This window comes from Cyclospora cayetanensis, unplaced genomic scaffold (assembly GCF_002999335.1).
Source record: "Cyclospora cayetanensis isolate NF1_C8 unplaced genomic scaffold, CcayRef3 CcayRef3_contig_61, whole genome shotgun sequence".
NCBI lineage: Eukaryota > Apicomplexa > Conoidasida > Eucoccidiorida > Eimeriidae > Cyclospora > Cyclospora cayetanensis.
The window spans coordinates 1-21,366 of NW_020312602.1; the positions used below are offsets into that span (position 1 = coordinate 1).

Consider the following 21,366-nt stretch of genomic DNA (forward strand, 5'->3'; position numbering starts at 1 on the left):
TGTAGCCTCCCAACGTGCAGCAGCCACACCGCCAGCGGCAGTAGCAGCAGCACTTCCTGTGGCCTCAGTGCAAGAAGGAGATGGAAGGCCTGTAGATGACATAGACTTCGACGACGACTGGGGTGGATCTGGAGCATCAGGTGCAGTCTCAGTTGCAGGTGCTGCAGCCACACCTGCACTAGTGCAATCTGTAGCCTCCCAACGTGCAGCAGCCACACCGCCAGCGGCAGTAGCAGCAACTCTTCCTGTGGCCTCAGTGCAAGAAGGAGATGGAAGGCCTGTAGATGACATAGACTTCGACGACGACTGGGGTGGATCTGCAGCATCAGATGCAGTCTCAGTTGCAGGTGCTGCAGCAACACCTGCACTAGTGCAATTTGCAGCCTCCCAACGTGCAGCAGCCACACCGCCAGCGGCAGCAGCAGCGCTTCCTGTGGGCTTAGTGCAAGAAGGAGATGGAAGGCCTGTAGATGACATAGACTTCGACGACGACTGGGGTGTCCCTATTGCAGCCGGAGTGTCTGAAGGCGTAAGTGAGCAGGCGTTCGTCTGCTCTGCAGTTCAGATGGAACGGCCATCAGTGGCTTGTACAGCAGGTGTCTATGGAGAAGCAGTGCCTCGTGCTGCAGTAGCGCGTGCTGCTGCTGCGGGACGAACAGCGTCTGTTGCAGGAGGAGCGTCCTACGAGGAGGTCGATCAGCGGGTGGACTATTCGTCGGGGTATCCGGAATTGGGCGAGGAAGCAAGGCTCGTGGTAGGAGTGCAAGCCCCCTCAGGGCGTCCGGTGACAGCAGCCGCTGGTAGTGTGGCAGCACACGCTTTATTGGATCTGGGAAGCGCTGTTAAGGACGAAAGGGCAGGCGGGGACGTGGGTGCCCCCGTAGAGGAGGGGCTTGGGGTAAGTTTCTCGCAAGGGCGTTTGGTGCCTGCGCATGGAGCAACAGCGGCGTTTCCGAGGAAGGCTGCTTGCACATACGCGCAGCAGCAGAGGCGGTCGCTGGACAAGTGCGTGCAGCAGAAGGCATCGCCATTCGGATCTGGTGCACCTGCTGCTGCTCCTCCTAGTGTGGACGATATCGACCTCGAAGCGTTGCTGCAAGACTGAGCTGCAGTTTTTCAGTAGCGGGGCGTCCATCTTGGACGCCACAAGAGCACATCCGGATGCCGGGGTACTTGGCAGTACTTTCGTCCGGCTTGTGCTGCTGTCCTCCTCTTATCTCCATGATTGGAAGGAGGCTCCGTGCTGCAGCGTTACGACCCTTAGGGCCATTTGCAGTATCATCCCCTCTATTGCGGCTTCCGATGCCCGCGTTCAACAAGGCAGTCAAGCATCGCGGACAAGGAGAGGCCCTCGAAGGCAGCGGCACGCTGCACTGACTGTTATCAGAGTGCTCGAGAGGCTTTTTTGCGAAGCCCTCCAAAACCTGGAATGGAGTGGGCGCTGGCGGTGTGTATGTATGTGTGTGTGCATGAGCGTGCCTGCCTGCGCCTGCGTGTGCTTCCATGGAGACGTTCATTTTCAGCTGCAAGGTACGACTCACTGCCCACTTTAGAAGGGTTGCCCTTTTTCGAATATGGAGAAAGTGATGGTGGTGCCCTGCGGGTGAGCCGTTGAGGGAGGGAGTCCATTTTCTCCCTACAAACGTTGCCACCTCGATGTCTGGTGATCTTTTGTCTCGGTGCGCCTTCCTGCTCCTTCGGCCTCTCGGCGTCTCACCGTAGGATCCAATCCCTTCCTACTTAGAGGGAAATTTCTTTCCATTGCGCGCAAAGGCGCTAGAGAGGGCTGCCTCCGCTACAAGGGCCTTGGCCCTACACAGTGCAGCTGTTAGGCCCTATGCATGGGTATGGCTCACTGCTGCTTGTCAAGCGGCTCGGCCACAGTCCGCACGCTGCACATACGGCTCCGCTTGCCCGTAGGAGTCTAGCAGGATAAAGAGCCTCCTTTACCTTAGATCCAGTGTTGCCTCGCAATGGAAAGTGCCTATTCGCCGTTGGCAACAAAAGAAACAAAGCTATTTTACGCGAGCCTGTGCTGTGCCCTTCGGTGGCGTGAAAGGCAGCCGCCGTAGTTCTTGCTGGAGTTCTCTCTGTTAGGCCACGTAATGTGCAGAGGATTTTATATGCCTCACACGGTCCGCAGACGTTGCTGGTGCGCTGCCCAGAGTGGTCTTCTAGATTCATGGGAACCGTCGCTCGGCGCAATTTGCAAGTTCCTAGGATGCAGAGCTCCCGACAAGCTTTACGACTGCACGTACTGCAATCATCCAAAGGGCATGTAGATACACCTGCCACCGTGGGCCGCATAAATGTGCACCAGTTGGGGGAAGGGCTTCAGCAGCTGCAGCAGAAGCGATAGGCCATGCTACTTTCAGCGAATTCGTGGCTTCCGAAGCGAGAAGGCAAACACGGAACAATCTAAAAAGCCATCAGCGTGGTGCAGTGCTTCCATGCAGGTCATATCTTTTGGAATGACGCCTCAGGAGCAACCTACATAACTTTGTATTCGCGTGGGGTGGGTGGGGGCCTAGTAAATCCCATCGAGCCCCTTTTCCATAACTTCATCACACAGAGCTCTGACATGAGGCCTGCGTGAACAAGTAGGGAGGCCTCTGTCGAGCCCTCTTACCCCTCAAACTATCCGCACCTGGATGTGCATCGCCATTTAAAGCACAGTCCAGACATGCAGCCAAATTTTTTATCGTGTGGAGCTGACCCTACTCTGATGCTAACCCTGCACCAGTAACGGTCTCTAAGGCGGCGTTTTTATTTATAGTCTAGGCCTCCATAGCTCTCTTTAGAAGTATTGATGCATGCCGATGTAATAGTGCATTGGAGAGGGGGTGCCAGTAGCCTGGCACCTTCGCACACCCCAGCCAATTGATCACTACTTAGCGACTTTTCAGTAAACATGGCTGCAGCAGTATACAGCTCGCATATGTAGCGTTTGATTCCTTTAATGTGCTAGGATGCTAAGGCAGGGAAACACCGGAACGACTACAGCCGAGAAAAGGGGGGGGAAACCGCAGAGTTGCAGTGTACAGACAATTGCTTTAAAACCTACGGGGATACCGCGACAAGCATCCCTATCAGGGCGCCCCTTATGCGTCTCTCTGTTGGGGTTACAAGGCGAATGTAGTGGGCCAAGTTCCAGATAGGCACGTTCTACTACACCTGTCACTTGACTATTCGTACCAAATTGGCTCTTTGCTGTGCCTGTCAGTACATCTCATATTCAAGACGTAGAGCAAGCTCGAAACAACACGACACAAAAGTGTGAGTGCACGCGCTAGGTGTGATATGCAACTAGCTGTGAATGCCGGGAATGCATAGAGCGTGGAGCTAGGCGTATCCTAGCTTTCCCTCTACCCTTCTGTCGGTACCATGAGGAAAGCATGCAGGGGAAAGAGAAGCTATTCAGATTTTACTTAACTACTCTCCCCTAAGTTTGTAATGAATCGGATTTACGCTTCTACTTGCGGAGGTCTCCTACCGAGTCGGACGAAACGCCGCGGACGTGCCTAAGGGGCCCACTTCGTCGGCTCTAATTCACTCTCTGGATGCAGGAAAACTAAAGAAGCTCGATGTAAAGGAAGTAAGTGCAGTCCTGCCTCCACTGGACAGACCAACTTGATTGCGGTGGTAACAGCACTGCGTGATCTATGGCCGACGGATGCGGGCTGCGCTCCACGAATGCGTTCCTAGTTCATACGTATTGGAGAACCTCAAATAGTAGAGCATGCACGCATTTATTCAGAAGTTATGACTGATTAAAACAAACGAAGCTTTACTGCTCTGGTGCTCTCAAACAAGGCACAAGGCCTTTCAGAGGGATTTTAGAGGGCCCCCATGGGCCCCCAGGGGTCCCCAGCAGGGGAAGCGTTCATTTGTCAGCTTATGAGCAGTGTTAACTCCATTTATTTACTTTAAATTGGCATCTGCAATTTGATAGGAAGCGCCACACTTTCATTGTGGATGCCTTCTCCCTTTTATTTGTTCTGTTGTCAGAGCGCTGTCGAGTCGTATCCTCTGTTTACCCTTCCTCGCTCCTCACGAGTTTTTATTCGTTTACAGGCGGACTTTGGCATACTTCCTACTGCAGATAGGCTTCAGATGCCCTTCATGTTGTCCTGTTGCTCTTGCCCCTCCCCCGCTCTAGTGTTTTGAGCTTGGTGGTGTGAAGCGAACCCGGGATAGGGGCGAACAAACCCCAAATCAGCAAAGGCACCAATATTACGTAAATCAAGGCCCTTACATCGCTAGACGCAAGGGCTTCGCGTGACTGGCGCTTTTTCTGGTGCGTCCGGGTAGCTTGTGGAGGGGTCACGCGGTGTGCAAATTACAGACGAAGGGAAGAGCACTGGCCTTTCAACTAAAGTGCCACTTTTCTTGAAGAGAAGACGCTGAAAATGGTGTTCACATACCAGTGCTCCAGTAAGTGTCGAGCGCGTGTCCACAAAAATGGTTGCCAATCCAGAACCTCACAGCGGTCGGACTGCCTTCCCTCCTGCATCCGTAACTTGCTTTGTGGCCTCAGCCCTGACTCTCGCATTGTGCATGAATTAGAAATTTCATTTCGGCTCTTTTGAACTCGGGTTCATGCATTCCTATAATCCTCATGGTTAATGTTCGGAAAAATCAGGACAGCTGGAAATTAGCGGGATAAGGGCTTTGACCGTGATCCTGCTGTTATATGCAGCTCCAGGCTATGAGATCTACATGGGGCGAGACAAATATGAAAATGAGGATCTGATTGCCTATGCCTTTCCTGAAGATGTGTGGTTCCACGTCAGCGAACTCTCGAGCGCTCACGTATACGTGAGAATGCCATTCGGACAAACTGGTGCGGATTTCAGTAGTATTTTTAGCAAATTAAGCTCTACCTCCTTCAGCGGTAATAACTACGATCTTACTAGGCTGAGTGGGCAGTGAGGGGGCAGTGCTGGAGACGAACCAGTCGCAGCAAGCAGCCGTCCGGTGCCCCCAGCGGATTGTTCCCTTGAAGCCCTAACCCCTTGAGTATGCCTGCAGATGTCCATACCTGGTGGTTTCTCCGGTGTAGCCTTTGCTTTATTATTTTGCTTTGCATGTAAGCTGGATAAATAATCCTTTCGGGTGTTTGCGCGAACTGTGTTTGGTATCGCAGACTACGAGAGGATACCGCCCGAGGTGGTGGAGGAGGCATGCCAGTTGACGAAACACAACTCCATCGAGGGCTGCAAGCAATCAGAAGTAACGATTGTGTACACTTCAGCGCCAAATTTGAAGAAAACGGCCAGCATGGATACCGGGCAGGTGGGCTTCAAGCAACAGTCAAAGGTGAAGTATGTGCACAATGTGAAAAAGGACAAGGACATGATCAAGAGGCTCGAAAAGACCAAGAAAGAAGCGAATTTCGATCTCAAAGAAAAGAAAGCAGAAAGGGACAGGCGTGAACGAAATGAAATGAAAGCGCAGCTGCAACAACAGAAGCTGCAGGAAGAACAAAGAAAGAAAGAACGGCAGTTGGAAATGGAACTCAAAACATATCAAGCCCTGCAGAACCCAAAACCCGTCGCAGAGTATAAAGGAGACGGCACTATTGACAGTTGCCGTCAGATTGAAGAGGACTTCCTTTAAACCTTCATCCCTCCTCGTGCCTGTAAGAGCGCGCATGCGTGTCTGCCCTGCCCAGTCAAGGGGCAGAAGGGCCGAAGCGTCTGGTTAAGCCCACATGGGAAAGGGGTCTTTTTCTTATTTTGTTTCTCAGACGTCGTCCGAATCGGCGGTTTTGTATTGCTGGTTCATGGATGAGCTTTTGCCTTAGAATGCTTGTGAGGGCATGTTTGCTCTCGCGGCGCAGCGGTAGACTGCAAAGGACCCCAGAGTTAATGTCACTTCTGCCATCCTCCACTAATCCCGATCTCATTCAGCAGGTCTAATTTGTTGCACGCTTAAGCTTCTTGCGCTGAGGTTTACTGAAGTGGTACGTAGTTTAGGCAGACATCCACGGGATGCATTTTGACTTCGAAAAAGGGTGGCTAGTCTGCTGTGTGGTTTGTTGCCCAATGCAAAATGTCAACTAATAGCATCAGAATCCAAAAATAACAGTGGTCGCGAGTTGGTTCGTTATGTAATAAGGGTATTATTCAATGTGTCAACGACCGCGTGAGAGCGGCCGATGGGCCGTCTTCAAGGGGAAGCCTGGCCCTGACTATTGCCGTGTTACGTGTGCAAGCCCGCCGCGTCGGAGCCTCAATATTGCACTAGAAATCGGGGATCCGAAGTGACGTGTCATTAACAGCTCAAAGACATAGGGACTAGGCAAATAGTAACGCCTGTTTGCAGCCACAGTGTGGCGTCATATGAGGATGTGTCGGGAGTGTAAGCGCAGCGTTTCTGTATTAACTGCGCCGTTTTTGCGGGGACACATGAGCACGTAGAGTAAAAGGAGAGGATCCAAAGTATGATTACATTTTCTGTGTGAGGGATACCTAGTGCTTTCCTCGTGATCAAAGCCTGTACCACTGGCTCACTCCCGTTTTGTATGTAGCCAACGATTCGCTCCACCTGTTAAGGGCTAAAGGTTGCTTTCATGAGCTAGATAAAAGCGTTTATTCTTGGGCTTTGGTAGATTCTGCGTGGAATTGTCTACGTAGCCGCCGGAGAATCGATGGCTGGCCATATGTTTATTCCGGTTAGAGAGCGCCCCGAATCAGGTTCTCTCTTTTGCACCAGTTCTTAGCACCTTTGCTTCTATTGTGGTGGCAATTGAGGACGTAACGTATGCTCTCTATTTTAAATTGCCGCTTTTAAGGTGAATAGGCTGATGATACCTGGGGCTCCTAGCCCCCTGCGCTCCCGAGGGACCGGGAGCGCCCAGGACGGCAGCGGGAACTGCGAGAGGTTAGCGATATTCAACACTTTTTGCTGCCCTAAATTCTTTCTCCATTTCAACGTCAATGGTGTTGGCAACTTTGCCCCATATTTTGTGAAGGTAGCGAAACGGCCCTTCCCCTGATCGCGAGCCTCCGCGAATCGACTAGCTGTCTGTGGGCTCTAAACGGCGCTGGCTCCGACTCCGACCGATTTCTACTTTGGTTCTACCCAGTTTCTCCTTCTTTCCAGCGACTGTCCTAGTGAAAATCCCCGTGGCCCGTGGAAGGCTCCAGGATTTTTGCTTCGATCCTGGGGTCCCGCTTCCTCCTCATCGTCGGCCAGGGCAACCGTTCCTTAGCGACGTCAGCTGCTGCCGCGGCATCGCTCCCCGAAGTTTCGGCGTTGGCTGCAACGTAGGCACCTGCACGATCGGTGTAAGTGGCTCAAGAGGGAAACAAAAGACTAAGCTGCGCGCCTCTTAGGATGCTTTGATTTGCGATCATGGCACGGGTCCCCGTGGACGCCCGTGAATGTCTTCAAGGGCCCTTTCCCAGCTGGAGCTCTCCGATTGCTGCGCCTAGGGTGACCGAACGCGCGGCCGCATGCAGGGCTGGCTCTGAGGACTCTTCTTACGTCATTGCGTCTGTGGCTCCCTCGTGCTCCAGAAACTCCCCAAGCATCAGAGGCCCGTGTGCGCCTTACCGAAGCAATCGCGGATTCGCAAGAAGCAAAGACTTCACGTATGCATCTGCTCATAGACTGCTTTCCGGGAATGACTCAGCGTGGGCGGACGTGGATGACACTCCCTCGAGTCATCCCACTATCACAGCGCCTGCCCGTTCGTTCGATAAGTTAAAACGCAGCGGGGAATTCCATGTTGGCACTAAGCTGGTAGAAAGTGTCTCGCTGGGTGGCCGGAATGCCACAAACGGAAGGGGAGTTAGGAGGGGACGACTAAGCGTGCACCTCCCAGCGCTCTTCCAGAAGCACTCAGCTCCACACAGTTGCAAGTGTAAGCACAGGGATCCACTCCTATCTAATCAGATTCGCCACCTTTCTTTCTTCTGCCTTGGCTTGTTGCTCCTGTCTGCTCTATTTGCACTGCACAGTAGTGGGTGCTGCAGTATTACAGATGCCCCTCGGGGGTCTGAAGGGCCCCTGGCCATGTGCTGATGTGTGCAAGGCCTTTTTTGAACAAGGGCTGGTCCCGATGCCTTTAAAGCTGCCTTCGATATCTTATCAATTTGCTCCAGTGTACTGAAATGGAGACTGCTGCTTTTTGCTTTCTGCTGCAGCCTTGGGCGCCGGCCAATCTGGCCTGATTGCGACGGGGTCGGGGGTGGCTTCTTTATCTTCATATGGCATGTGCCTTTTAACCTTTAAAGACCCAAAGTTAGAGGAACAGTTTCGTGTGAGCCGCCTGATTCGGCGCAAGGCCCCCTCCGTTTGTGTGTCATTTCTGTTCCTCATCGTACTCTCGTCTCTGTGGCCCGTGTACGGCAAAGTCCTGTCCATTTTAAGGGTCTCAGAAGAGTTGTCCTTTTCGTTTTCTGTTGGGTGTGGAACCCTCATTGGTGCGTGGACGATTCATGCCTGCATCGTTTTATTCCGTAAGAAGCTGAGAATCGGTGGTAAATCAGTGCTCCGCCTCACACTCGTCTTCGTTGCCCTGGTACGTCTGGACACACCCTTGCGTCTTGTCGGCCTTTATAAATAGCGGCCGAGTCCACTGCTCTGGATCATCGTGCCCAGGCGCGCTAACCTCGTATTTTCCTCCCTTTATCGCTTGTAGGGTTTCAAGAGGTGGCCCGAACTAAGCCTCTTGCACAGCTGCTTCGGCCGTGCGCATGCGTGACCCCTGGTGGCAAGCACACGCATAAACGGCGAGAAAACTAACGTTTTCTGCGGGCCTTTGAGGGTCTACACCGGCGCCTGTGCGCATATTGGGCAGGGCAATCGGGAACGGCCGGCCAAGTGGAAAGTGAAGCGGCGTGGGGGTTATCTTTCCGGCCTACTATGGAAGTTAGGGTATGTTGGGATCAGTGCATACGTGCAGAGGCATTCGGTGCGTGCATGTGTTGCTGTTGCATTCAGACGCTGTTGCTTGCCCTGGCTTGGGTGTACTTTTATTTGGGATCTTACTTAGTGGGCCAAAAACAGCAGCTGCGGTACGCCTCAGTTGAGGCGCTTGCAGCGCCAAATTCGGCTGCAGAAGGAGTGGAAATTCTTCCAACTTCGCAACTGGCATATACTTCGGCTTTGGTACAAGAAGGGCCACTTGTTCAGTCTAGTCTTTCCAGCAGCGCCCCAAATGTTGGGATTACTACTCCTCTTGTTCCTGTAGCCGGAGTCCTCGATTCTGCCAAAGAGCGGATTGCCTCTGCAAGCAGCATGCCACAGGAGAAAAAAAATGCTTCCAGAGAAGTCACGGAGGCCTCCTCCCAGCCGACGCACATACATAGCACCGCGATAGGCAAAGGCGCCGAGTCTTTTATCATTAGCTCATTTGTTACACTGCTCCTTATGACCCTCTCGATCATCGCTGTCTACTCCCTCACGGACTTCTGCTGTCCAATTTTGTAAGCTCCCTGCTAATTTTGCACGTCTAACTGCTTCTGCTGCTTGTGATTTTACTGGTGCTTTAAATGCTAGTGCTTTTGGTGCTACATGAAGGGTTTTCTTCTCCTTCTGAAAGCTAGTTTTGTCTGGTGTAGTGTCTGCTGCGTATTCATGTTTCATCGCTTTGTGCCTATCTCTGCTTCACTTTTATGTATGCTGTTGCTGCAGCTTAGCATGGTCATGGCCTTTTTATGTCGTATTTCCAACTCTCACGGTGGCAACAAGCGTCTTTTTGAACATCATTTTAGATCACAGCTTCTCAGTCGAATATACGTCAGTCCATCCCCGAAAATCAGCGGCTGCTGTCTCATTCCTTTTTCAGGATGACAGCTCGCCTTTGACCCCTGCACCTTTCTGTGTAGACGGACATACAAAGCATTGCGCACCCTTCTCTTCCTTGCAGGTATATGGCCTTCCTTATCTACGCCGTTGTCTGGGGCTGCGGGTTCGCTAATAGATATGTGTGCGAGGCGGAGCAACGTGCCGAGTTTTCAACATTTCAGGCAGGCATATATACACACCCTCTTTTCTTTATAGTGCAGCAGTGCTGTAGCTGTAGCCACAAAGCTTCAACAGCACCAGCACCAGCAGGAGCAGCACCTCAAATAGTAACAGGAGGTAGACACACTGGCTGGTTGATCACATGTTGCATCCAAAGATGCATTTACTGCTTTGCGCAAGGAACAAGGATTAGTTAGTACTGTAATACACTGTGCTGCCAATTCGTTTGCCTCGCAGGCAGTCAACAGGCACTTTGAAGAAAAGCCTGGATGGTCCTTGCACACCAAGATTCCATCGAACGCTACTGCGGTGGAGCACTTGCAGCAGTTGGCTCGCACAGCATTGCAGCTGTTGACAGCTGTAGGCTGAGCAGCAAATAAAGGTCTATTGACAAATATAACCAGCTTCTTCTAGCAGCAGGATAATGATTCAGCATAAAGAGCGGGCGAAAGGAGTTAATATGGACGGATGAGTAAATGGGATTAGGCTGACACAGAAATATACAAAGAACGACGGCGTCTGTGGATGCCTTATTAAGAGCATATAAGTTTCTGGTTTGTTTGGGTGCTGCAGACAAGGGTTGCTTCGGCAGAAAAGGCAGCTCCCTACGTATGCGAGGGCCTCTTTGTACAGCTGCAAGCTGCCCTTGTGGAGTACGTCTCTCCCAGAAATCTATAAGACATTTTTTTTTAATGCAGCCTCAGGATTCGTGGGTGGGAGCTTTATGAGGATGTGATCGGCGCCTGTTTCTTCAGACTTAGCACAACCTTGTCTGAGACAGATGACCTCTACTCTTCCAGGATAATGCAATCCCTTATGGATACGGTGAGCCGGTGATAGTCCTGGATCCATGGACACAAAGCCGGCACACGTATATATGCACTTATCGCCAAACATGTGCATTCTCGAAGCCCTTCGCGCCTGTTTATGCCTCTCTATCCTCTACTCTAGAGGAGTGTTTTTCACACTAAAATCGTGGGCCTTAACAAGGCGCCTTTAGATCACAGCTTCACAGTGTCACGGGTACTTGCAGGCCCAAACGTCTTACCCACTTGTGTCCACCAGACAGCTACCAAATGCCACAAGCATATTTCCCTTTCCCCTAAGCACAGGAACACGCGGTAATAGGAAGTGGGGCGGGTGGTTGGTTGTGCATGCTGCCGTTTATGCGCCTCCTTGTGTGCTCCACTGAGTGTATCTTTTCAGGCCGCCGGCCAGCGCTGGCTCTCGGCAATTCGCTTGCGGGGTTCTTCGTTACGTGAGGATATGTCAGGGAGCCCTGACACCTCATTCGCGGAAACATCTGCATCCTTCGCGAAAATATGTCCTCGAGTCCCTAGCAGTAGAGAGATCGTATACAGCAGCTGCTTGCTGGAGGATGGCCCTTGGCAGAAGTTGCTGGGGTCCATGACCAGCAGCGCGCGTTGTAGCGGCTCAGATTTGTACAGATTGCCGTCTGAAGGAATTGTGATGCTACCTTTGTCGCGCGCTGACTCTCCCTCGTTTGCTGCTGCTGCATCTGCAGCTGCTGGGGAAGGGGGCAGCAAACTTCTCAAGGAAACCAGCGCCGAAGGCACGAGGCTTCTCAGCCACGCGCCGTGTCTCTCTGAGCCTCACCCTTCTCTGCCTGAGGTCCACACAAGGACACAGGGCGATATAGAAGCAGCGTTGGTGGCCGGTGTACAGGAAGGTATTCCTTCACCTCCAGACCTGACGTCTCTGGTGAGGTCCATCTGTATCCTCAGCCGTTGCCAGTCGAGAAGGCACTCGAGTTGCGCCCGGAGCAAATCAGCGGGAGGAGAGCAGAAGCTTAATATTGTAGATAACATGATGGAAATCCAAATGGCACCTCTAAAAGAACTTGGAGGAGCCTTTACAAAGTTTAGGCAGGCATCTGGTGAACTGACGGGATGCAGGGTCTCTCAGGGGCCACAGCAGCTTGCCAGCGGCAGCCTGGTAAGGGAGAACCTTGCAAAATATAGCGCAGTAATATAAGACGTGATTGCTTTCCAAAACAACTTGCAACTGGTTTTTACTGCATTATACAGCGTCTACGGCGGAATGCTAATTGGTTTTTTTTTAATGTAAATTCATGTGCTTAAAGAGTTCGGTTCATGAATCGTCCCAGCACACGTGTGGCTAAACTATGTATCTACAATTCGAACACAGGAAGTACTTTTTTTAGAATGTTAACGACTTGTGTGTCATGTGCGAGTCTCCACTAAGAATACATTTGTGGCGCTCAAACTTGTCATAGACCCAATATCTGTGGGAAGCTCTTAGGCTGACTCCATCTGCTAATTTGAGACTGCGTGCACTTTGGCAGCTGATATCTGATGCACGTCAACTGTTTCAATTACCTCAGGGGTCCATGTGCCTACCGGATTGCTTCCGAGGAGTTGGCCTTGAATGGGATACGGACATCCTGACTCTCGCTCAGAATCATCAGGGTATGCTGCAGCGCGTCGGATGGCTTTTGCTGCGCCCTTTCGTGCAGCTCTTGGAGTGCGGTGTTACGCCAATTCTACGCCTTTTGCAGCAAATAGAGGTACCTACACGAAGCGCTTGGTTGTGCAAGCCCAAGTGCATGCAGACACGCACCTTCAATATCTTGTCCCTAAGCATAGCCTATGTCAGAGTACTCCAGCGGGTATTCAGGGGTGTATTCGCACATAGGAACACGCTGCTCAGTACACCCACACTCCCGACGTGCAAATGGTTTAAAAGGCAATCTACAGATGATCGGGGTATAGGGTAGTGAACGGGTTTTGGTGAGCGCCTGTATGTTGCTTCAGTCCCGCTATGATCCAGACATTCCATACCACACAGCGACGCACGCTGTCCAGGTAGCCCACGCTGCGATGGTGCTTAGCACCAAGCTTCACCTTGACTCCACTAAGTGAGTTCTCGCTATATGACTTTTCCCATCACTTGCATATTCCGTGTTGTGCGTCTACAATGAACAAGTAAGTGGGCGTGAAGCGCAAGTGTCGGCGACTGCTGTGCTTGGCTCTCCCGAGCTTTCCACTGTTGTAGTAACCCTTTCTTGTTATATACCCGGAGTAGCCAGATATGAGCAGCGTGTTTGTCTGCAGTGAGGATATGGGGACCTTCTGTCTGAGTCTTGCTGCTCTGGCACACGACGTGGGGCACCTGGGAAGAACCAACGGCTTCTTGCAGCAGTCAAGGCATCCTCTGGCCACCATATACAACGATCAGTCCATTCTAGAGAATTTCCACGCGTCTATTCTCTTCAGAATCATAACTGAAATGTACAGTTAACACTATTTTAATGCATGGGGATTGTGGGGTTGGATTGGCATTTCTGCTCAAGTCCTGGTGTTGGTGAAGTTATGGGGAATGGTTTATGCGTTAACTGAAAGCACTAAAGGGACCGCAGGATTCAGCAAGAGGTACTGCTAGAGCCGAAGAAGTGGGTTTTGCGCAGGGAAGTGGGAGGCGAGGGGTGTATGGGCTGAGATATGGACTGAGGTGAAATTAATAATGTTGAGCATCGCGGATATTTGGCATTATGGTTTGCGACTGTTTTTTCTGCAGTCCCTCAGCCAACATCTTCTGTTCCCAGAGTATAGAGGTATATGTTACTTGCCTCTTCTACCACTCGCCATTATAATGCACCTCTAGAGGCGCTTTTAGGACCTAGTACATTGTCTTATGTGCTTCGAGGCTACACATGTGGCTCCTTTCCTCACTGGGTCTGTGATGCTTTTATAGTCTTACCAGTCGCTTAGGCAGCAGATAATTGCTCTTATTCTTGCTACGGACATGAAGGAGCACGTGGATTTGGTCTCGCGCTCAAGAGTACGTCTCTTCGTTTACACAAATGCGTTTTTGAGTACTGGGACGCAGCTTTGTACCTGGCATAAGTGTGTAACACGAAACGCTTTTCCATGCAAAAGCGGATGTAGGGTTTTGAGATGTGAGAGTATTTTTTGTGCCTACTTGCCTATCAACGCAAGCATCTCTGCCTCATTTCGTATGCGGGAGTACACCCTTGGGTACTACTGCTCTTTTGCCAGTGGATCTGTGTCGTTGGCTTTATATACCCGTACATTTTGTTGCAACAAAGTTTTATGTACTTTTCAAAGTACAGTTCAGTCAAATATGACCTGTGTGCGCCTCTTCCTGTATCTGTACTGCTCTGCTAGTTCATTTCTACGATTTGCTGCAGATCCGAAGAAATAACCCGGATTTCAACTTTTTGCGCCGCGAAGAAGACGCTTTGCACGTGAGGAAGATGGTGCTGAAGATGGCAGATTTGTCACATGCCCTGCTCTGTTGGAAGGATCATTTCATTTGGACGTGTAAGATATCGGAAGAATTTTATCGCCAGGTCGGTATCTTTGCTTGTTTGTCGATGGCTTCTCCTTTTGCCTCCTTAATCCTGATTCGTTTCTCTTTCCGTGTAGGTGTCTTTATGCCAACCTAAGTGCCTCTCTTCATCAGTATGTTTGTCCCTATTTCGCGTAAATTCATCTAGTGGCATCTTTACTCTTGGCGTGACATCTGGGCGGTGACACAGCCCTTCCTCATTCTTGGTTGCTAGAGAACAGTCGTGCCCCCTTACGCAGTCGCCCAATCTCGCGTCATCGTTGAGTTCTAGTAATACTTGACGTGTATCCGTGGATCGGCAGTTTTAAATGCTCGCAGAGGCTAGAAAAGCTTTCTAGCTTTTAATCGTTTTCTTCTGCATCAATTGCCTAGATGCGTATACTTTGCTTTCCTCCTCTTCTGCGGTTGTAAATTGGCGCGTGTATATTTCTTCGATTTTTTCACATATTACCGGTGGTTTCACTGACTTTTCTGCATATGTTTGCTTTTTTCCTTGTTTTTTACTGTTTTTGCACTTTTTCGATGCCTGCGTAGTGGTTGGCATATCACTTTTCATTCGGTGTATTGTTATCCTTGTGCCTTGTTCTTGTTTGCTTGCTCATTGCTATCAGATTCTGTGCCTTGACCCTGGTTTATTTTGTGGTAGGGAGACGCTGAAAAGCGCTTGAAGCTTCCTGTCTCTTCCGTCTGCAATCGGGAATCTCATCAATGCTTAGCACAAAACCAAGTCGCCTTTCTTAGGATTCTTGTGGAGCCTCTTTTGCTCGAACTGGAGGGGATAGAAGCATCATATGAGAATGAAGAACCGCAAATAGGTTTTATCAGGTACACTTACGTACATAAATGCATGCATCATATTGGGATGCTGCCCACATCCGTGCTTCGAGGCCCAGGTCATTGCTGTTGTTGATACGAGTGTGCGCGTATGTGTACATGTGTTTACAGTTATGTGTCACATTTATTTTTTGTCCTGTTAGAGTGTATACACTTTAGTATTTACGCGAAGTTGAGCGTATATACACGTGCATCTTATACAATTGGCGCTGTTTGTCTTTTAGACCGTGGTTATGATCTTGGTATTGATGCTTCTCTGATTAAGGTTTTCTTGGGAAATTGACCCTTGTTTGCTAGATCACCTGTTTTCATTCCGACTGTGTCGACGCTAATCAGGGTGCTCTCTTGATGATGCCGATCATTTTCACGTGCACTGCATGCCCCCTCCATGTTACAACATTGTGGATGCTTCCCTGTCTACCATAGCTTCAGGCCATTCCATTTTCGAATTAACAGCAGCAAGAAGCATGGTACGCACGTGACAGCCCGCTCGTAAATCTACTGTTTTTCTTATTGGTGCAGAGACACACTAAGGAAGCGGTACGAAAGCAACGTGGAGCGCTGGACTGCTTTGGACAACAGCGGACTGTATATTATAATCGATGGTGAAACCCTCCTCAAGGGTTTTTATCGCTCAAACAATCGTCATTTTGACCGGCAAAGCTCGGGTTGACGTTGAGAACAGCAAGCAGGTTCCGAACTCGTTCGGTAATGCAGGAGCAGTAAATTCGTTAAGAACAGCAGATGAATGAGCCAGGTGAATTTTAATCAAGTGTGCCTTCTTATGAAATTCAATGGAGCATGGGAAGGTTTACTATCTCTGTGCCCTTCCAATCACCTGGCTTCTCACCCGTAAAAGGGCGGCGCCAGCCTTCTTTTATCTTTTGTGTATGGAGATGCGTTCTGTGTCCCACCGCCCCTTAAGGGCTCATCTGTGGTTATAGTCGTAAGAAAGATAGCATTTCTGTGGATTTTGTGTCCCGAAGGTCATACGCCGTGCACCAGGGCCAAAGAGGGCGGTGGATGAGCGTTGAATGCTTTTTATTTTCTTTGTGTGCCGGAGCTGAGAGGTATTACGAAGGGAAGTGATACATGAAACGTGAAAGAGGGGCAAAGAACTTTTTCGATCACGAGGTATTCTGCTCGGTTGACAGCCGGCATTATGCTGCTCGGAGCACGAGCCGACTTCCTGCTCCTCCGCTTACTTTTTGTCGGGCCTACGTGCTCTGCAAAAGTGATGCAGAGGACCGTGCATGGCCCCTGGCTTCGGCTCGCATATGGTGTTCCTGTGTACCTGGTCACGAACGCAGTTCTCCTTTGGATCGGTTTCACATCCTAGTTAAATCCAAAACTACGCTGCCCCAATCGGGCGTGATTAGAATCAACTTCGGAGCTGTCGGAACGGCGCCCTCTGTACAGCTTATTTTGACTAACAAAGCTTCAGGAGCAAGCGAACCTGGAAAAAGCAAATCACCAAGTACGTGGGGTGTCTGTTAGCTCGCTAGGGTAGTGAAGATGGCCAAAAGGTGGAATTATGTGAGTCAAGCAATTGGGGAGTAAAAACCGGAAAGGCGTGGGTACTATGCACCGGTCCTCGACGGATGGGGATTTGAGTGTGCGTTTAGTCGGAACGCAGCATATAGACAAGAATGCGCTTTGTAGTATTTGCCGTTATCTGTTGGAAACTAGCGGGCTAGAAAGGCCTGGAGCCAACCATTCTGCCTGTCTAATCTGCGAGTCTACATGCAATAACTAGACCTATCTTGGATGGCTTACCGAAATTCGTTGCCCGTGGGTATATGCAGTCAAAGGGCGAAATAGTGCCTCTTATACCACAAGATGGATGCACTGTGATAGTCGTTGATTCACAGAAAAGCCGCTAATGGCGATGGCAGTGGGCTTCCTCGCACCGCAACCTTAATAAGTACCCAAAATGACAAGTTAGCGACTGGTACAAAAAAATCCAGTCGTAGCTTTCCCTCCTCATTACTTAATATGTGGTTCACACGCCATACACTTAATTCCCTCCGCAGATCCTCATGCACAGACCACTCCCTGAAGAGCGAAAAAGCGGCGGCTGATCATTCCGGGACGGGCGTCCCAACGGGAGTTCGGCTAAGAATAGAAGCGCTTAGGCACCTACGACCGTTCACCACGGATTCGTCTGGCCAATTGAATGTCCTTTGGCATGATGGTAACCCTCTTCGCGTGGATGGCACACAAGTTCGTGTCTTCAAACAAACCCACAAGATATGCTTCTGCCGCCTCCTGCAAGGCGAGGACAGCCTGACTCTGGAACCGAAGGTCTGTCTTGAAGTCTTGGGCAATTTCGCGGACAAGGCGTTGGAAAGGCAATTTCCTGATGAGCAGGTCTGTGCTTTTTTGAAACTTGCGAATTTCACGCAGTGCAACGGTTCCAGGGCGATATCTGTGAGGTTTTTTCACCCCTCCAGCGACAGGTGCAGACTTCCTTGCTGCTTTAGTCGCCAGCTGTTTGCGGGGAGCCTTGCCTCCGGTAGATTTCCGGGCGGTCTGTTTAGTGCGTGCCATGGTTCTTGCTGCTGCTGGTCCTGGCGCTGGAATTGCTTTAAAAGCTAAGTTAAACAGGAAAGCATCCAGAATGTTGCTTTATGGAAAGGGAATGCAGCTCCGCAGCGAGTGTCGCGAGACTCTGCTATATGTTCGTTGGATGAGCTACGGATTAGATGGTGCATGCGCAAGATCCCAGAGCGGTGATGGCCCGCTCAAATATCAAAAGACGGTAAAGTACGCACAAGAACATCCAAATTTCTGTACGTTTGATGTTTTATCGACAAATAGTGGGCTGGATGTCGCCGAGTTCTATGTGGGCCTGTGGTGTTTTTGGCTCCAGCCAATGGGGTGGCGGCTGGTAGATTGTCCTTTCAAATGACTCGAGCATGTCGCACTGGTCCTCCGGTTAACAGCTAAATCTTTATCATTGCGTGTATTTGAGGAGATAGAACCAGGTGATCAATAGACATGCTTGCTTATCTTTGTGATGCAATTTTCAACTTGATGCGGGGGTAGAAGAGAGTGGTACCTATCAGGAAGGCAATGATATTCCCAGCCACGTGCCATTGTCCAAGCTCAGGCCTCATACACGTTGGACAAATGCAGTCTTCAAATCTTTGTTTGCCATGTTACGATATAATTCGTAATTTTATGGGTTCCCGCTATTAGACCGTTTAGAGCAAACGGAACTGTATGGAGTTCTAGCAAAGTTCTTCTGAGAGGGCTCTACAAATGTGATGTCTCACTTGTACAAAGTACTTGGAATTCATTGAACTCCAAAAATATAAATAGCCTCTACAGCTGCGCACCTCCTGCCACACGCCTCAGCTTTCTTTGCACAAGGCAGTAGACTACGGTTACAGCAGGCACAGGTACACTGTGGTGCTTTTTGTTACAATACTTATATTCAACTAGGAGTTAGTAACGAATTGAGAAATCTGGTAAAGTCATGTGTAAGATGCCTTTTCTGCTCATTAGAGCTAGCTCGATAAAAATTAGTGCTCAGGTATACGATGCTAGTTCTTTACTATGCGCAAGTGTGTAAATAATCCAAATGGTTCGAGGGTGAGCAAACGTGCAGTCTAGCTGTCTCAGGTCTTCCTTGCCGGACCCATGCATGCTGAGATTAGTGAGAGTGATGAGAGCTCGTGAGGGGGAACATTTAAGAACTTTTCTAGGAAGTGTGTATCCGGGTACGGGTTAAATTGCTTGCCCATTAAAACTCAATGTGAAGCGCTGCATATATGCTTTCGCAAGACAAACCCGATGTTTTATCTCTTTTCACAAATTTTACGGGGCTGTTCACGCTTCGTGGTACAGTCTGCGTTCATTGTGTAACGGGAAGCTTTTTGTGGCGCTACACCTAGGGTCTCCTTTGAATGATGTCAACTTCAGAAATACAAACGTAGTACAACGCTGTTGAGTAATTGCCGTAAGAGCTTTCATCTTCGCGCGCAGGTGTCCCTCTGAGTTTTGACATCAAGGAACGGGGCAGGCTGGTGTGCGCGCAGCTGCACCTGATAAGCACTTTGAACACTCAGCTGGTTGCACATGCCATCTACCGCGCCCACACAGGACAATAATTTTCCTTGTATCGAGTTAGCAGTACAATGCAAGAAGTAAAATATACGAGTACACAATCTGACTGGTCAATTGCTTACTCACTGTCATTTGAATATAACAGTTGTAGTAGAAAGTGTTTCAGAGTAGGTTAGCCCGCTATAACATCACAAAGAAAGTCATGTTCAAATAAATTTCTTCATCGATCAGCTGATGCCTTATGCTTCTGTTGCCGAGTAACCGATCATACAGGCTCAATAAATCTCTGTGGTCCCCCTCTGCGTCTGTCAGGTGATTCTAAATAGTGGCATATACTTGAGTACTGCAAGCTTGCGTGCGTGCATTTGTGGCCCTCTCGTCTCCATCCTTTACTACGATACCTGTAGCATGGCATGCTGGAGAGCCAAAATGTTCTCAAGGGCAATTATTTTGCATGAATAGTAAAGTTTCATCTAGACAATCTTTTGAGGAAATAATGCGCACCGCCTGGATGGACAGCCAGGGTACGGTTAGGTACTCCCTCACAGCAATCCAGAGGGAAGTGATTAAAACTATTCAGCATGCAGAAGCCAGCACAACTGTAAATTAGGTACATGTATTCGCTTAGCAAAAGGAGCAATGGACTTGATAGGGACTTCTTTCGTATTCTTCTATACAGTGAAGGACCAAAAATAGAGCGGACGATTACCGCTGTAACCCACTGCTGCTGGACACAATACCATGCCTCCATGCCCAATCTGCCAGCCCGTCTGTAATTCTGGATACTTCGTATTGTATTTTTGGATCACACTACTAGGAAAACAACAGCAAGCCCTATGCTCAGACTTTACCCAGCAGTTCAACTATGTGGAACACACTCCATGAATCAAACAAAACAAAAACACGGATATGTCGCGGGCTAATGATTGTGACCTCATTCACCTTCGTATATATTTTAGCCCATGCAGATTTTAGCTCGGTACTATGCCTACAAGCTTTCGCTTTGATGAAGGTTCGCCCAATTCGACCTAACTATTAAAATGAAAAATGCGAATGGAATGTCTTTGCAAAGGAAATAAGAGAAACTCAAGAAATATATAACAAGGTATGCTACACTTGAGCAGTTACAACAAGGCACCGTGTATTCAGTCATACTCTGATAAAGATATGGCTGGAAACGTGGGCTACACTTACCTTGTATTTGCTACTAGGTGGAGCTAGCTTCACGTAGAAAAAAAATTTATTTTGCTTAATACGTGCTCGTCAGCCTGGTGTGCGCAACTAAATGCCATTACTTGCAGTATTCAGAGGGTGCAGCTACTTGCACTTTTGGCTGGATATGCTCCCTTTTGGCTTAGAATTCTATGGCTTGATGGCCATGGAGGCTGCTTTATTAGCCTGATTTGACCAATCCTTTAAGATTCCACTGGTCTTTTGCTGCGACTGTCCCCAAGAATACCTCAGGGTTAGCATTGCTCCAGTGGAGTGAAGGCATTTGGGAAAGGTCCATGTTTAAAGAGTGTGAATAGCTAAAAAGGCAATCGCTTCAATGAATTCAATTACTTGTACATGATAAATGGAAAACATTGAATCCAACAAGGTCAAACAATGAACATGCGACGAAAAGCGTGGAAACGAGACGTGGCTGAAAGCGAAAGCCACTGGACGAAGGGCATGAATAGGGTAGCGAGTGATGATGCTGACTATCGAAGCCTTGGACTTAAGACAATAGCTGAAGGCAACGAAGAATTTGCTGGCAGAATCCGAGCAAATAGCTTTAAGGAAGACGGAACGCTCCCATCTGAATTGGTAAAATAAACTGCACGCCCGCACATACAGGAAAGGTCTGAGGAAGCAAGTCAGACATTGAAGAAGCAAAGTTATAGACAATGAAACTGAGCATGAGCTAAGAAGCGGGAAGAATCCGTAAAATTGGATACTTAAGTTTTCGTGTATTGTTTACATGGCTATGACCCCGTATTGGAGGCCGCTAGAGACATTCTGGGTGAGCTCAGCCAGAAAGTTAGCCAAGTAACTCCAGGTTCCAAGAGGAAACTAGGAGGTCCTCACTAAACTATACTTCTTGGCAAAATTATCCATAACAGAGCTCTCATGGCCTCAATCTCCAAT

The 21,366-nt window shown here is 49.5% G+C and overlaps 3 protein-coding genes across 3 annotated transcripts; 1 reads left to right on the top strand and 2 right to left on the bottom strand.

The window, feature by feature from the left end:
- Positions 1-36: 36 nt before the first annotated feature.
- Positions 37-477, bottom strand: LOC113146799 (testis-specific gene A8 protein-like; the record flags this gene model as incomplete). The annotated part of the gene is made up of 1 exon (XM_026335210.1): positions 37-477. A coding segment is annotated over exon 1 (441 nt), but the record flags the coding sequence as incomplete, so codon positions are not given.
- Positions 478-4,409: 3,932 nt separating this feature from the next.
- On the top strand, positions 4,410-5,619 carry LOC34621363 (coiled-coil domain-containing protein 25). Its single transcript, XM_026335209.1, has 3 exons — positions 4,410-4,434; positions 4,700-4,843; positions 5,147-5,619. The coding sequence occupies exons 1-3, from the start codon at positions 4,410-4,412 to the stop codon at positions 5,617-5,619; spliced, it is 642 nt and encodes a 213-aa protein (XP_026190994.1).
- An 11,685-nt stretch (positions 5,620-17,304) lies between these two features.
- Positions 17,305-17,715, bottom strand: LOC34621365 (histone H3.3). Its single transcript, XM_022734582.1, has one exon. The coding sequence runs from the start codon at positions 17,713-17,715 to the stop codon at positions 17,305-17,307; it is 411 nt and encodes a 136-aa protein (XP_022589569.1).
- Between the last annotated feature and the right edge of the window lie 3,651 nt (positions 17,716-21,366).